At 54.8% G+C, this 17,535-nt stretch overlaps 1 protein-coding gene across 15 annotated transcripts in view; it reads right to left on the reverse strand.

Moving 5' to 3' along the window:
• Window positions 1-17,535, reverse strand: part of SH3PXD2A (SH3 and PX domains 2A) — a 246,105-nt gene that overhangs the window by 49,618 nt on the left and 178,952 nt on the right. For 12 of the 15 annotated variants that reach the window (XM_028481821.2, XM_028481822.2, XM_028481823.2 and 9 more), the window contains 2 exons: window positions 17,360-17,404; window positions 10,017-10,148 (listed from right to left, as the gene is read on the reverse strand). In XM_028481821.2, the coding sequence (XP_028337622.1) occupies window positions 10,017-10,148; window positions 17,360-17,404 (177 nt within the window). Of the gene's footprint in view, window positions 1-10,016; window positions 10,149-10,996; window positions 11,124-17,359; window positions 17,520-17,535 lie in introns of those variants that run through there. The other 3 variants (XM_028481824.2, XM_007130569.4, XM_028481820.2) reach the window with 3 other exon arrangements.

A 17,535-nucleotide genomic window follows, 5' to 3' on the forward strand; every position in this document is an offset into this window, starting at 1 on the left:
CGGGAGAGGCCACAGCAGTGAGAGGCCCGCGTACCGCAAAAAAAAAAAAAAAAAAAAAAAAAAGCGGGGGGTGGTTCGGGCATGTGGTCAGAAATGTCTCCTGCAGCTTGTCTCCTGCCCCTGACATTTGAGGCGCTCAAGGCGCCCCTCCGGCCTGTTTATCGCTAGGGGAATGTCTCCTCTCGGGCAGCCCCGGCACCTGGCTGGATCCCCCTCATCTGTGCCATTCCACACCTTTGCACATGTCATTCACTTAGCTTGGAGCACTTTCCTCCTTCAGATCCTTGTTCAAGGCCTACTTTCTCCAGAAGACTTCCCTGACCACCCACCCCAGCCACTGCCCCACCTCTGAACCTGACAGTATTCATGGAAGCCCAAGGCACCGGGAGCAGACTGTACCTTCTGGTCCCGCCCTCCCGCCCCCTCAGTATACCATCTGGCCCCAGCAGCACTGTGCTTCCTGCCTTGCGCATGGTAGGTGCACTGTGAATGTGATGGACTCACTGCATCTGGGCCTTTACCTTGCAGGTAAGAGAGAGCCCTAGAATATCGTCACCTCCAGCAATGGGAAGATAGGGGCGATTACTTCAATGGAGCTCTTCGTTGGGTCCTGTGGGGTTTGGGGCGGGGCCAGGACAGGCCTTATTTATTTGGATAAAGGGGAAGGCGTCCTGACCGGCATGACCCAGGCACAGCCCAGGCTCTGCTCTCACACCCTCAGTCCTGGTGAGCGGATCTCTGGTGAGATCCCAAGTGCCCTTGACCCATCCACCCATCCAGTCCAGCCCTGCCCCGTGGACCTGGCTGAGCCAAACACTGGAACACCCACAACTCTTCTGCAGGAAACGGAGCTAGCAAACTCCCCTTCCCTTTCATATCCCCTCTGCCCTACCCCTTGGCCTTGCTCCTACCCCAGCTGGGGCTTCAGCGGGACTGACCTCTGCTCTCCTGCTCTCTGTGGCCTGGAGAATTCACACAGCAGAGCGCTCTGGGGTTTGGAGTAAAACCCACAAGGAAGAGAAATGCAAACACTGATTGCATTACAGATTTCCAAACACTGTACAAACAGCACTGGATAAATAGTGTGGAAGCCCATGCCCCACCTCCCAGCTGTGCAACCTCTGGGCAGGTCACTTAACCACTCTGGGTTTCAATTTCTGCCTGGAAAGGAGAGAATGCCAACATCTGCCGCTCCTCTTACCAAGACGTTGTATAAACCACATGGTTTTCTATCTTGTAAAACAAGCTATTCTGATTCAGAAACAGGTCACCTTGAAAAATGTCCCAAATCCCCTACTAGCTGGCATAAGCAGCCACTTGCTCCCCCGGTGGCTTTGACCTCCCCAATAATCCCCCTAGCACGAGTCTCCAGAGAATAGACACGCAGGCTTCAGGCCACTGGGCTTAGAACATCCCTTAAAACACAAGGTTCTGGGACACAGTGATCCAAGGGTGGCCAGTGGCAGTGCCAGTGGGCCAGATACAGCAGGAGAGAGGGCTCTGCTATCACAGCACACCAGGCTCAGAAACCCACTCATGGTTCACTCACTTTGTGGCCAGTCCCTGGCTGACTCCTTCTCTGAGTCTGGCTTTCCATCACCTCCCATGGTGCCTGGGCCACTTCCCCACAACCCAGTCCAATAAAAGCTTACACAGGCAGATGCATTTTAGCATGAGGCTGAGAGGTCCCCGACTTAGAAGGGAATGTAGAGCTGGGGCTGAGACAATTAAATGAAATAACAACCCCCCCCCCGCAATAATTCCATACAGCATATTCCAAACATAGATAGAAATGAAGTTCGGGGTTACATGAGCCAGAAGCTTCCCTCCACTTCCTGGGATTCGACAGCTCAGCTCCCAGGATGGAGACCCCAGTGAACACCAGCCTTCACGACTGACTCACCCTGGCTGTTCCCCCACAACGAGGCCAGGGAGTCCAGGTCAGCCCCGGGAACCCAGAGGATGAGGTTACGGAATCTGAAAAGATGCTGATAGAGATGAGGGCTGTCACGCGGGGCAAACCCCATATCCAGCAGAGCGATTACTGAATACCCAACTGCTGAGGGGTGTGATATCACACAGCTGCGGGATGATCTGGGGAAAGAACAAGGGGTAGCAATTTGTCAACCCAAATTCCCCGAGGTCCTGAGAAATTATAACCCAGAAAGTGCTACAGTCCCAGGGTGAAATCCGTTATGTAAGAGTGCAGGAAATGTGCGGAGAGATCTTTTCCCTGCACTTCAGCAGGTCTGTCGCTTCTCCTGGGGACAAAGCGCACGCGTGCGCGCGCGTGTGTCTGTGCGCGTGCGTGCGCGCGTGCGTGCGCGCGCGCATCCCCGGGGCACCTGGGTCAGGGTATGTCTGGGGAGGGGAGTGGAGTCACCAGTTTGCTACACTATAAGACTCCCACCTGGTGTGCGGTGGTCATTACCCCTAGAACAGCACGCCCTGGCCTGGTACCACGTGGCCTCTCCTACTTCTCTGTCCTCACCACCTCTCCCCCAGAGCAACTAGCCTCTGATTCTTCCTCTATTCACCGAGCTCCAAGCATTCTCAGCTTCACTTGTACCTCTTCAGAGAGGCCTTTCCCGGACACACTCTATCACCTCCTTCCTCTGCTTAATCTCTATCATAGTGCCTGTTTATTTCCTGCACTGCACTTTTCAAAATCTAGACTTATCTTCCTTGTTTACATATGGCTGTTTCCCTACCACATGTGAGCCCCATAAGTGTAGGACTTTGTTGGCTTCTGTCACCTCTGGGCACCAACCAGCCTGGCACTTAGTCAAGTAATATGAACTTAGTGACGACTGACCACCTGAAGATTGGCCTTGCTGGGGTCTGGGCAGTGTGTGGTTCAACTGGTCCCCTTGTGTTCAAACCCAGAAAAGCAGCATTTGAGATGCTTGTGAAAGGACTCAGTGAAATCTTGCTTGCCCCCCTCCCCCCAAAAAGGGGTGGCAGCCACGTATTGCTCCAGGGCTGAGGCTGGGATGGGCTGGTGTCACTCTGGCACTTCAGCTGGATGGATTTCCAAGGTCATCATGGAACCACATCTTTTGTTCAGAAATGTCTATTCAGCGAAAGGCCGTGGGACACAATAGGTCCATACAGCCAATGTGAGGTCCGTGTGACCGGCGACTCCACTCACCCCACCTGAACAGGTGGAGGTGAGACAGAGGGAGCGCCTGGGGGCCCACGGCCCCACCCGGCCGCCTGGCAGCTGGCTCCAGGCAGGTGGCTGGCAGCACTCAGTGCTGACAAGCCCTTGGATGTCTTCCTGACAACTGTCCGCGCAGAGCTAGCTCGAGGGAAGAGCTACTGCCAGTCCCGGACACACCTTCCCCTGACATCTTCCTCCCCACAGCCAGGATCACGTGCTTCAAATACTACTATTCTCAGATCCCTCTCCTGCTCACCTGTTTTCTGCGGTCCCATTCTTCCTCTCCATCCACTGCTGCTCAACTTCCGCTTTCTTCACCAGGACACACCTCCTGAGGCAACCAACCACACACCTGCCTTCCTGTCTTAGCCTCAGTGGGCCCACCCTTCCACCTGGCACTCCACTCACATGCAACTGGAATTCCTTCCCCTCTCTCCTATCTAATCCCCCTCTCTCCAAGGCCGAGCTCAATGTCTCCAACTCCTCCAGGCAGCCTTTCCCAACTAAGCCAGTCCCCTTGCCCCCAGCACTTCAGTTTTGTGCCATGCAACAGAGCCACTGAGTGACAGCCAGCATGAGGGTATCACAGGTGGGCCTCTCCTCTTCCCAGCCTTGCATGAAGCTCCTGATCGCATGAGGTCTACTCCTGGGTCACCACGGGGAATCTGACTCCAACTCTTCTTCCTGTCACAGGCTGGGCCAAGGGTAGCTGCCAAGCAAAGGCTCCAGGGGGGCGACTCTGGTCCCAGCATGGTCTCCTGCTGTCACTACCCTGTAGTAAGCTCCCTCCATGCCCTACCCACCTCACGAAACCATCAGGGCTGAGAGAATCTTCAGACACCATGAAGTGCAATCCATTTTCCAGCCAGATGGGGAAACTGAGGACACAAGAGGGCATCTAACCAGAGGTGAGTTCCAAAGTCAGTTTGTGGTAGAGCTGCCCCAGTCCAACGGTCTTACTAGCAACTATCACATACTGAGCATTGAATTCCTCTTGAAGCAGCATATATTGATACTAACCCCACAGCTGTGGGTACAGTTATCTCCTTTTTGCAGGTAAGGAAACTGATGCTTAGAGGATTCAAGTAACTTCCCAGGGTCACCACTAGTAAGTGCCAAATCAATATTAAAACCAGGCTTATCTAAGTTGAACCCATATTTTTAATTGCTAGGCTATCGTGCCATCTCATTCTCAAAACCTTCTCCAGCCCAGGTGACTAAAGCTGGGCTGAGGGGCCCAAGGCTGGATTTGGATGCTCACTTCTGTTCCTAGATTTATACTCGATGGCCCCTTCCCTTCCAGGCAGCTTCATGCAGTGGGCAACAACCGCACACCAGAGACAGTCTTGGACCAGAATGGACTTTGGAATTGCTGATTAGCCTGACACAGCAGGACCATACATGTGCTGTACTTAGAGAAGGGTGTCAGATCAAGGCTTTCTGTCAGTTGGGACAGGACCTCGTGGGGACCAGTCACCACATCTAAATGGGGCTGGCTCACTGGAACCAAACACTTAAAAAGCTGTTACAGAGTTAAGAGTGTTAGTTCACTTATCTGTAATGCAGACTGCAACAAACCTGCCCTTCTAGAAAGAGCCTATCCTATCTTTATTGGGACATGTCTTTTCAAGAGCAGATTGGCAATCTGAATTACCAATCAGCAGGTTCCTTAGTAAGCACAGAATCTAAGTAAAAGACATAGAAGATATATAGAAGTCCATTTAAGACAGCAGAAAATCTGCAGAGTTATCCCAGTCTCACAGTACAGTCCACCCATTAAGTACCCAGCATGCTCACATTAATTAGAGTCTACACTCCATAAAGGCAGGAATCGTATGGGTAGGCACCCGATTGGCATAGAGCCTGGGACAAAAGAGGTATTCAAGACTTGAGAAATAAATGAAAGAGTGAATAAACGATGAGTATATACAGTGTATTTCTCACTTACAAAAAGTCCGTGTAGAACCAGTTATAACAATGTTCATGAAGAAATACCTAAGTAACAGAACAGATACATCTTCAGTGTTAAGAAGATTCCAACTCACAAAATACATGGCTGAAGAATGCATCATCTTTGACAACACAAAATAATCATTACGACACACAGTCTGAGGGGAAAGCTTATTAGTTTGTCTTCTTGATAAAGATATTCGTCAAATAATGAATAGTTACATTTCATTGAAGGAAAAAAAAAGCGCATGTAGGATGTATCACTATTCTCTTAGACTCATGAGGAAATGGATTCCTGCTATATCACACAGTTAGGGTAGCATTAGATCTTAAACCTAATGGACTCCTGATTCTTTGTTCTCTTCACTACACAGAGCTGCTAAATAAGTAAAATAGATGCAGCCAACATGTTCTGGGGTAGCTTACCCCCCATACATCCTCTCTTTAAAACCTGTGCTCCAGCAGCCACTGCTGAATAGGTTGGCAAGGTAGCCATGTTTATACCGCATGACCCTTCCCCCGGACACAGCTGATTGGCCCAGGGTTGGACACCTGATCTAAGGTTTGCCCATCCATTGGCTGGCCAGAAACTAATCAGATTCAAACTTCAAATTTTGAACTCAGAGGACCAGAGACCATTGTCAGCTGGTGGCAGTTATCTCAACATACCAACAGCAGGTGAACAGGCCACTGTTACAAGAGAACAGGAAGACAAGGAAGGTTGGTCTGCAGTTAGGAGAAGATGACAGCTGGACTTTAAATCCACATGGTACCCAAGAAGAGGAGCTGCTTTGTCTCGTGCCAGCTTTCTGGTTCCCAGTCTTTGTGCGGCTGGGATGTACTTCCCACCCTTGGGATTCTGGTGAGATTTTCCCGAATTCTTTCAGTAGACTCTTGAGCAAGTCTAAGTGGGTATCTGTCCTCTGCTCACAACTCAATTGGGACTAAAGCATTGACTTTGGAGGGGACTGAAGATTCTCAGACTCCCCAAGGCTTAGTTTTCTCACCTGTACAATTTCCCACCTGGATGGACCAGGAGCTCAAAACTTCTTGCCAACACAATGCTTTTACCTTAGTCGAATAGCTATGTGCCTCTAAGGAAGTATAAGATCTCCCAGGGTTATCACACTAGTGCCAGGAAAGACGCAAAGACTCAGAGAAGGAAAGCTGGGGCAGGAAAAGAATGAGCATCTGCTGACTCATATCCCCACATCCTCCCCTGGCTCCTAACCCTGAGAGAAGGAAACCATCCTGGAAAGTTGGAAGCAGCTTTGCTTAACACAGAAATCAGAGCAACTGGGACCCTGCCATCACCATTCTGCCAGAAGTTAGACCAGATTTTGCCTCCTGGAAGGTAAAACCAATGTGGTCTTTGAGGTGTAAGAATGTCCTACAAAGGTGGTATCTCAGGCATTGTTGTTTATGTCAGGGTGGAGGGGTTTTCAAGGACAAGACAAAAATGGTTGGCAAAGCTAACAAAGTTGCTAATCTTTCTGCTAGATTTGTCCCTGATCAATGAAGGAAAAGAGTCCTTTTCTGGCTGGGCCCCAGGCCCACTGTTTGATCAAAAATGCTTTCCCTGAAGCCACTCAGCTCCCAACACTGTGGGTGTCTTTGACTTTTATCCACTTACATTCCCTAGAATAGGCTTGTCCTTGGTGTTGGGTATACGCCACCCTCAGGTAGCCCATGTCTGTCCCTGACCCACAGCATCACCAGCTCAGTGATGATCCCTCCCAGGATCAGCCCATTCTCACCCTCCCCACACTTCCTCTGTAGAAGGGAGAGATCTCAGCTGTTGGGACTTTAGGGAAATGACTTAACCTCTTAGCCTGTTACTTCAGCCGCAAAATGATTAGAGTGCCTTCTACCACACGGGGTCGTTCCATGATGCCAGTAAGATGATGCATGTGAAGTGCATGGCCTGGACCTGGTGTTTACTGTTTACTGACTCTGACTTGCCTTTCATCAGACACACCTCTCTTTAGACCAATGAGATTACAGAGCATTGGCGCAAGCACACTTCCAAATCCCTCAGGGGCTGTGGTCCCTGCCAGAGGGCTCTGATGAGCAAGCAGAACCAGAGATGGCTGGGTCCCTCTTTGAACATTCTACTCGAGGGACTTTCAGCCAAGCGAGAAGGGGACACAGGAAGAGTCCTGGCTCCCAGCGGGCAAGGCAAGGCCCCAGGGGGTAGGGTGGTGCTTACTGGGGCTACTGCCCCAACAATTTAAGTGGAAATGCCTCAACACGCCCACCAAGTCCTAAGGTCAAAGGCATCACAATTGGGTCTTTGTTCCAGAGTTCAAAAGCCTCACTCACCACTCCTTCCAAAGCCAGCTTGCAGGATGCCCAACACACCTCCCCTCCCCCACCGTCAGCCATCCAGCTTCCTTGAACTGCGAAACCACCCTCCCAAGGATCTGCAGTTGGCCCTCTTCCTTGCTCCCCTCCACCCACTTAGTTTCTCTGATTATGCTGGTTGTACACTCTAGGAGGCCTCCTTGTTTCTGACAGCAACAGACGGTGTGGGTTTGCACCGTGGACACAGCACTCCAAGGTCCCCGTGTACATATCTGCTGCTGAGCAGCTGTTTCCATCAAGGGGAGAGACACAAAGCCCAGAGAAGTGGGAAGGCCACATTCAGGGCTCTGTCTACCCAACACGCAGGGCCCTAAGGAGTCTCCCAGCCATGGAGCCCAGATCTGGGAGGGGGCTTGGGGAGGTCATCTACTCCAGGCCCCGTTTCCAAGCAGCCACGAGATTGTCTCCATTTTACAGAAAGGAGAGCTGAGGCCCAGGGGAGCAAAGGACTTGGAGTCACCCAGCCGGTACATGGTAGTGGGCAGAATCCTGCTTCTAGAGATAGTAGCTCCCTCAGAGGATCAGTGTACCAGACTGGGCTGCTCTGGGGGGCTACCTGAGCCCCCTCAAACAGCCATCGGGGACTCCTCAGGAGAAGGAGGTGCCTAATACTTTCCAGACCTGCCACAAAAGCCCCACTTTGTCAAGGCTCTCCCTCCTCCAACTCCTAGGCAGGGTCCTGGATGTGGGGTGGGAGGCAAAGGGAAGCAGGGAGGCTGACAACAGGCTGACTGCCTTTTGTGTGGGGTCTCCTCTTCAGCCATCCTCGCCAGTGGCTGGTACCCAGAGACATAGGGGCTCACTCCTCCTGCTGCTTTAGGGCTATATAGCTGTGCTGGTGACACAAGGCAGAGGGTCCCTAAGCCAGAAGTCTACTTCTGAGCAGCCCTGACCTTATATGGAAAAGCCGACACGCCTTCCTTTGGAGCAAGCCCCAAAACAAACATCTCTCTCTCTCCTCAGTGGGTGTCTCCAATCCCACCATTAGAGAGCCCTTCTTTTGGGTCTTGAGGTGCTTAGGGTTCCTAGGCCCAGGCCCCTGTGATAATGCAGCTTGGGTGGGGGCGGGGAGGTGGGGCTGGTACTGTGACAAAGGCTGAAAGCCAAGCGATGCAGGAAGGAGACCAGTGTGGGCACCTGGGGTGAAGGGCCCAGGCCTTTATGCTAGCGACAGCCACTGCCAACCAGGCACAAGGGCAGAGTCTGACACCTCTGAGGGGAACAAGCTTTGAAGACTCCAGACCCAAGAGGGCCATGAGTCAGGTCTATGTTGGCATCACAGCCCTGTTCTCAGAGAGCACAGCTCCTGAGACTCCTGCAGCAGGAACCTAATCTCACCTCCCCCAGGAGGCCCACTGGGATTTCCTCAGTATCTCTACAGCTACTTGCTGCCCACAGGCATAGGAATCAGGGGCCCAAGAACTGTTCTGTTCTGTTTTTGACTTCAGGTGACTCACTTCCCCTCAATTTTTCTGTGTGTCAGTTATTCTATCTATAGAATGGGCACAGACAGCCTTTGATCTGTCTTCCTGTCAGAGCTTAAAATACTGGAGGGGAATAGAGTGGAACAGGAAAAGAAGAACAGGCCCCTCCCCTCTGGGAGTGTCCTCCAAACACAGCTCAGAGAGGCTCCAATGCTCCCGCAAGGGGGCCTTCCCCCACAGCAAACCGAAACCAAAACAGAACACCCCAGGAACCAATTCAAGCGCCAGCAGGTCATGAGCAAACTGATGATGGATGTCCTGGGCCAGAGTTCACCCCTGGCTCTGCAGGGGTCACACACACCTGCACCTCAGACTGAGGGGCTCAGGCCCTCCTCTCTCCACCTGAGAGACTCCTGCTGCCAAGGGCACTGAGGCCTACTCGGTGAGAACCTTGGAACTGGCAGGCCCCTGGACAGCCAAGACAAAGCCTCAGTTCCCAATGACCGGGCGGCCCGCTGCAGGACCCTCCCTGGACCCAGGACCTGACTTCATCTCCCTGTCTGGGCCCTCTTCCCAGGGCCTGGCTGGCCTTCAGCTCAGCAGGGGGCAGTCAGCTCACCGACCAGACACTAGCCAACCTCCACAGGCCTGGCCTTTCCTCAGACAACCCGCCTGAGGACCCGGGACCCCACAGTGACGTCATGGCCTGCCTTCCCCACCAGCCGGCCGGGTCCTCCCACCCCTGCCTCGTCCCCAGCTTGGAATATGGCCCCAAGGGGGAAGCTGATGTAGGATGCCCCCGAGCTGGGAGCAACCTCCCCGGGCCTCAGAGGGCACAGGGACCCTGAACAGGGGCTGGACAGTCGTGCCCATGCTGCCACCCTGGCCTTGCCTTAACACAAGCCAGTTAGTTACCCTGAGTGGTGGAGACATTCTTCCACCATCAGGCAAACTGCTGGCCTGCAGCCCAAACCAACAGGGGAAACTTCAGCCTCCTCGGCCCTCTCCCCGCCAGATGGAAATAACGTATAGCTGCAGAGGTGGGGGAGGAGGAGGGGAACAAAAACCAGCTGGGCTCCTCGCCCGAGTGGCCGGCCAGCCAGCTGGGCACTCACCGCTCTCGTTCTTCTCGATGACATCCACCACCTCCCCGGCCTGGAGGCTCAGCTCCGAGTTCTCCTGCTTCTTATAGTTGGACACCACCACGTACTGTTCCAGGATCATGGGCTCGGCGTGGGTGTCGGCACCTGGCGAGGGCAGAAAGCATGCGGTGAGCCAGCGGCCAGCCATGGCCCCGCGGCCGGGGCGCCCCCTGTCCATCGGCCTCGGGGGAGGCTGCTCGGTCGCCAGCGCCGCTCGGAGGGGCCGCCCGCAGCCAGGGCTCGCAGCTCGCCGGGCCCCAAGGACAGGCCATATAGCAGGGCCCCACACCGGCCCGCTGTGCCGCGGGGACCGGGGGACATGGGGAGCTGGGGGCCAGCGGTGGGGGGCGCGGAGGGAGAGACAGAGACGAGACAGAGGCCGAGGGGACTCAGAGGAAAAAGCCTGCGGCCGCGATGAATTAATCACAGCCCGGCACGAGGGAGAGGGAGTCGGAGGAGAGGCCTGGGGCGGACGTGGTCTCTCCGGACCCCTCGGCCGCAGGGGTGCGAGGGGAGGGCCGCAGGCGGGTGGGCGGGCGGGTGGCCCATGGGGGCTGAGGCCGAAGCAGAGGCGAGAGGAAAGGCCAGGCGAGGAGGAGGGTTCGGGCCTCTCCCCAACCCCTGTAAACCCAGAGAAAGAGAGTCAGCAGTCCTCCCCTTGGGCGGGAGAGGGAGAGAGCGGGAGAGGACGGCTCCACGGCAGGCTGGGCCCAGGCGAGAAGTCAAGAGGGTTTGAGGCCGCCAATCACTGGGGTTTACTCGCAGCCCTTAAATAGAAACACATGAGACCCATCGAATGAGGAGCCGGGGGTGGAGGCAGGGGAGGGGGAGGAGGGCCGAGACTGTTTACTTGAAACCCAAGAAGAAAGTCCCAGCGCCAGCGCTGGAGAGCCCAGCCCGCCCCCCGCCAACTTTTCCTCAAGTTCGGCTCCACTGCTGCCCCTCGGGCTCACCAAGGCGCGACCACTCAGCCCACGGGCCTGGGCCCCCGGGGACCAGCCTCAGGCCCGTGCCCCCAGGCGCGATTCCCGACGGGGCATCGTCCGGCCTGGCTGCCGCCCTCCAGCCACATGGAGACTGACTCAGCCTCCCTCTGCCTTTAAGCTCTGCTGGGGCTTGTGGTCAGGCTCCCGGAAGCCACCAGCTGCCCTCTCCTGGCAGTTTCAGGAGCTTGAGGGGTCAAAAGGTGGGGCTAAGCAGGAAGAGGGCAGGGAGCGAGCAGCTTCTCTGTCCTCTTTAGCCACTGGACCAGCGCAACATTTATTAAGCTAACGCCAGGCTGGAAGGTAGACAGATTGGGTGCCCATCTCGGCTTACTGGCTGTGCGGCATTGAATGTGCTGCTGAAAGCTCTCTGCGCCTCACTATTACCATCACTAGGGTGCAGTGGGGACAGAGCGCCTAAGATAACACATGGCCGGCTAGGAGCTGAAAGGATCCATGAACCAGAGACCCACTGGTCACCTCCTACAGGAAGCCTTCCCAGACCCCCCTCCATCTCCCCGGCAAGAGGAATTCCTAGCATACTTCTTAAACTCTGTGTCTATCACCCTATACATCTACCAGTCTCCTGAAAGGCTGGGGGCTTCACACCACCAGCCTGGCTATAGAAATGGCTGAGAGGGTCCCCAGGCTCCACACAGCCCCCTTGGTGCTTCAGCCTGCAGCTACCTTCCCCACATTGCCTGAGTCTAACTTGGCAAATGTTCTATGCCAGGCTCATACACTGTCCCATTTTATCCCCACAATAACCTTGTTACCTTCCCACTTCACAAAAGACACCTCAGAGACCCAGAGAAGACAAGAGGCTTGCCCCAGCTCACACAGTTGCTATGGAGAGAACCAAATTCACTCAGTGTTTTAGGTTCAAGCCCATCTCTCTTTCCATTACAGAACTGCCTCTGATTTCTGTTTCCAGACATCCCATTCTCCTAGCACGGTGATCCTCATCTTGGTCCCACAAGATATGGGAAGCTTCTAAAGTACACTGATGCCTGAGCCCCACGCCCAAAGATGCAGAATGAATTGGTCTCAGGTATTTTTTAGACAACCCCTCCTCTCCCATGGTTCTCATACACAGCCAGGGTGAGAAAGGCTGCTTAGATCTTTGGGTCTTTCTGTGCGGGAGGCTCCATCCAACCTAGGGCGGGGGCGATGGAAGGGAAAGACACCCACTGCCTCTGGCAATTTTCTCCCATGAGGTGTGGACCCTGCAGCCCCAGCTCAGTCCTTTGGAGACCCAGGAGGGACCCTGTCCCAGCTGAGGCCTGCCACATGGATGTGCACAGGCACTGCCCCAGGCAGCCCATCCGAAGCCAAGATTGTATTTCAGGCCAAAATGCAACCAACAGCTAGGCAGCAGGGCGGGCCTGGCTCTGCGCTCAGATTGGGCCAGCTTCCGTGCCTACCCCTGCTAGCTGCACAGAGGCAGCGCTGAGCACGGAGCTGACAGAGACTACCTCCCACTGTGTCCCCGGGGGGCTGGCAATGAGTGCACCCAGCACAAAAAGGGCCAGCCCCTGCCCTTGTGGGACACAGGGGCTCCCTTTCCAGTTTGTGGGAAAGGAAAACCTCAAGATACAAACAGAAGACAGGAGTTCTCCAGCTGGTTAGAGAGCTTCCAGATCCTGAGAGCCCAGATGGTGCTGACAATTAATAGCAAGCTTTCATTAGTGCTCACTCGGGACAGCACTACCTAATGCAGACCATATCTGATCCTCAGAACAACCCAGGTGTAGGCCCTTGTTATAGCCACATTTCACACACAGGCAGACTAAATAAGGCTCATGAGGCAATTTTCCTAAGGTCACACAGCTGGGATCGAACCCATGTCCTCCTGACACCGCTGCTTGTGTCCTGACTTGTGCCCTGTCTGTGGCCTATAGAGAGCCACTGATCCCGAGGAGGGGCCCTGCCTCATCCTACCCACCCCACATCTGGCAAATAGTCGCTGCTTAATAAAGACCGGAGTGTGGGTTTCTTCTCGACTCTTGTAGCATCTGTTGCCCAGACCACAGTGTCCACTGGGGGTAGGCACTCTGTAACTGTTGGTGAAACGAATGAATGAATGGACAGATAGATGAACAGTGATTTAACGGCTTGCTTTGAGCCAATACGGATAAACCAGGCAGGGCCTCACCTCTGAAATCTGGGGAAACTAGAGAACTAAATTCTGGAAGGGAGAAAAAGGGGAGATGGGGAAACAGAGGCAGGGAGAAACAAGGAGTGATGGGTTTGTGGCCAAAAGCTGCTCGAGAGGATAAGCGGGGTGCTGGGGAATGGAAGAGACATCAGGTCATTTTAATCCAAGCCAAGGAAATCTGAGGCAAGATTTCAAAGGGGAAAAACCCACATACTGCTCCCACCTCCACGCCACCCCTTGGAAACTGGCCTGAGCTTTCTGAAGACTGACACTCTGGGACACAGGTAGAAAAGTTAAGAAAATGTTCTCCAGGCATTCCAGAGCACAGAAGACAGGCAGTAGCACACAGCCTAGGGGACGGACATATGGACACACAGACAGACACTCTGTCTTCCTCACTGCCCTCCCCTCCCCCAGCACAAGCTCACACTCTCTGGCATCTACCTCTTAGGATGTTGCCTGCCCAGGGCTGCACAGATGGGTGTGAGCTGGGAGCAGGTATCCAGATGAGAAACCACTCGGCAGGCAGGCCGGTGGGTGATGTCATCCCACAGAGGCTGCTCTGGATCCCCTCCCAGCCAAGGCCTGGAAGACTGGGGCAGTCAGCCCGAGGGAGGGGGAGATGCAGTGGAGCGAGCCTCCTGTCTTCAGATAGGAAGCGTTTGGCAGTGGCGTGGAGAAGGGGAGTACTCCTTATAGAGAGAAGAGTCCCTCCCACGTTGGAAGGGGACTTTTTGTCAGGGTCTCATCCATTTCATCTTTGTGCCTTTCTCAGAGCCCCTGGCTGGATCTGCTGGGGCTCTGGCAGTGCCCCAGAGCCCTGCCCCACGCTTGCCTCACACCTGCATTCCTCTAGCTACCAACTGGATAGACCCCTGGCTCCTGCCTGATCTGGCTGCCAACTTAGTCTTCTAAATGAGGCTTTTGCTGAGTCAATCCACTGCTCCAGCACCTTCACTGGGTCCCTGCTGCCTAAAGAAGAAAGGCCAAATGCAAGCTCAGTCTTTCTTGACAACCTGAGCTCCCCAAGTTCCCTGACACAACTCCTCTTCTCCAGGCAGCAGTCATTTATCCAACACGTATATCAAGCGCCCACTGTGTGCCCGTCACACTCATGTCCAAGCCTCTGCTTTAGCTGTTCCCCCTGCTTGGAATGCCTTCCCCTTTACCAACCCCAATTCTACCCAACCATCTCTGCCCCTCCAGGAACCATCCAATCACTCAGCTACAGTGCTTGCTCCTGTCATGCACTGGATTTTCTTGTGGGGCACTGCTCCCCAACCAGATCATGTGCTTTAGACAAGAGTCTCCCTGATGAGGGTAGACAGACGCCTCAGGACTGGTGCCATAGGACATGGCACTGGACACAATAATTGCCTGAGAGTCGTGATGCGAAAGCATCAAACTGGAGTCTGAGGGTCTGAAGTCCAGTCCTGCCTTGTCCTTATTAGCTCTGTGACCCTGCAGAGGACACAATCTCTCTGAGCTTTAGCTTCCTCATCCATAAACAGGAACAATAACAGTACCTACTTTGTGGGGTTGTTCTGAGCATGGTATAAGGTGATGGGGTTAATGCCCTATGTAAACTGTAGACTGTTTATAAAGCAAACAGGAAATGGGAGATTTGGGGAGGAGAGGAAGGGCTTAGGTTCCTCTGAAGCCTCAAAACCAGCATGCAGGGGCTTCCCTGGTGGCGCAGGGGCTTCCCTGGTGGCGCAGTGGTTAAGAATCTGCCTGCCAGTGCAGGGGACATGGCTTCAAGCCCTGGTCTGGGAAGATCCCACATGCCGCGGAGCAACTAAGCCCGTGCGCCACAACTACTGAGCCTGCGCTCTAGAGCCCGCGAGAGGCCGAGGCTGCGTGCTACAACTACGGAAGCCGTGCTACTGAGGCTGCGTGCTACAACTACGGAAGCCCGCGCGCCTAGAGCCCGTGCTCCACAAGAGAAGCCACTGCGATGAGAAGCCTGCGCACTGCAACAAAGAGTAGCCCCCACTTGCCGCAACTAGAGAAAGCCCACGTGCAGCAACGAAGACCCAATGCAGCCAAAATAAAGAAATAAATTTATAAAAAACAAACAAACAAACAAAAAACCAGCACGCAGATCAGGGCAAGGTCCACAGTCGCCAGGAGAAGCGGCCATGGCTCTGTTCCTTCTCATGCCTTTCTCAGACCCCACCTCCTGGCAGGCAGCGAGCATTTGCCAGCTGGAGAGCCATATGCCTGTGTCCTAGAGCCCGCGAGCCACAACTACTGGGCCTGCGAGCCCCAACTACTGAAGCCCGCGCGCCTAGAGCCCGTGCCCCACAAGAGAAGCCACTGCGATGAGAAGCCTGCGCACTGCAACAAAGAGTAGCCCCCACTTGCCGCAACTAGAGAAAGCCCACGTGCAGCAACGAAGACCCAATGCAGCCAAAATAAAGAAATAAATTTATAAAAAACAAACAAACAAACAAAAAACCAGCACGCAGATCAGGGCAAGGGCCACAGTCGCCAGGAGAAGCGGCCATGGCTCTGTTCCTTCTCATGCCTTTCTCAGACCCCACCTCCTGGCAGGCAGCGAGCATTTGCCAGCTGGAGAGCCATATCAGAACCCCCAGGGCCCACTTATGGATGGATGCCAGCCCAAGCAGCCTGAGGCCCCTTATCTACAAGGATCCCCAGCATCAGCCCCTTACCTCTGAGTTTCCAGTCTCACTGAACTTGCCAACATTCCAGACGGGGAAACCAAGGCCGGCCCAGAGAGACGTGGCGACTCGCCCAAGACTCCGGCCCTGGTCTGGCGGTTTCCCCCAGCCCACATGGCCTCCCCTCAGGCTCTCTCTCCAAACAGCTGGGCTCATCCTGAGAAGCCAAGCCCTACGGTGGCCCCCATCCCAGGCTCCCCACGCTCTCCATGACCCCCCAAACCCTGGGTGTCCCACCAAGGTCCCTTCAGTCTCTCACAAGTGATTCCTCCCAGGCCAGCCTCAGCCTGCCGGCCTCTCCATAGGCCCTCGGGCAGCCAGGCTATACGTTTGGTGAATAAAATGTATTGTTGTGGGCCAAGTGGGCTCTGGCTCACTGTCTTGGGAGAGGGAAAAAAGGGACGGGAGCCCAGTGATTAGCTCAGGCCGAGGCCCTCGTCACAGGCAACACGAGAAGGATGACTCTGCGAGGGGCTTGGGACAGGCAAGAGGTCCTCTGCCCGCTGCCTTCTCCTCTGCCCGCCTGCCCGCCCAGGCTGTTCGCCTCCCGTTCCCTGCCTACGGCTGTGAGGGGAGGGGCTGGTCCAACCCCCTCCCCTCAACCTCTGACCCTTCTGTTTTGTCCCCCAACCCCGACCCTCACCTCTGCTCTCAGGTTTGGGCTGGGGAAGGAGGACCAGGTGGCACTCGCAAAAATGGAGGGGCTTCTAGAAGCCCCTTCTGGAAATCCCTTCCCTCTACCTGACACCATCTCCATCTAACAGCTGAGAACACTGCTATCCAGGTTTTTCTACCATTGTCCGGTAAAACCAAGGCTAAAGGTAAGCTCACTCTGACCTCTGTCCCAGCTCTGCCCAGACACAGAGCACAAGCCCAAGTCCCTGAGGGCTATGGGTGCCCAGGCAGCCCAAGGTCCAGAAGCCCCGAGACCAGAGGCAGGTCCAAGCTCTGGATCCCTGGGGCATGGGGGCTGTGATTTCACAGCAGTTACAAGACTCCCCACCCCCCTACCCGCCACTGCCTCCGCTGGGGTGTTGGAGACTTCAGCTCTCTGCCTCGGGTTAACAGCCTGAAGGGAGACTAACCATCTTCAGCTGGCCCATCTCACAGGGTGGAAGGTGATGGGAGCCTCACCACCACCTGAGCACTTTCTGTGCACCAGGCTCCCGGTGAGATGCTACCGCATCCGCTTAGGGAGGCTAGAGAGGTTACGTAACCCGAGACCAGGACGTGGCAGAGCCGGGATTTAAACCCACACATTCCGGGTCCAGGGTGCATTTGCTGACACGCTGTGCTATGTGGTCATCACCCATCAAAGGGCTCCAAGGCTGGATCTGGGACCTAAAAAGGGCTGAAAGGAAGGCAGAGGGGACGGCCGAGAAGACGCCAACATGCTGACAAAGAGCTGCTACACATCACAGGGCACCGGCTCCGTGGGCCTGCATGCCAGGGACACACATGTTCACTCACATGCACACCAGGCAGTACCTGTCACGTTCTTCTTAGGAGACTCAGCCCAGCTGGAGAGCCACACTTCCGAGTCCCCCGAGAGCAAGCAGCAGCAGGAGAGAAGAGAATCAGAGGAGAAGAGAGAACCGTTAGGCAGGCAGGAGGTCCATGGGCCGAGTGGTTGCAGGCGCAGAGTCGGCTGCTGGCGGAAGGCG

The sequence above is a fragment of the Physeter macrocephalus genome, chromosome 20 (genome assembly GCF_002837175.3).
Source record: "Physeter macrocephalus isolate SW-GA chromosome 20, ASM283717v5, whole genome shotgun sequence".
Lineage (NCBI taxonomy): Eukaryota > Metazoa > Chordata > Mammalia > Artiodactyla > Physeteridae > Physeter > Physeter macrocephalus.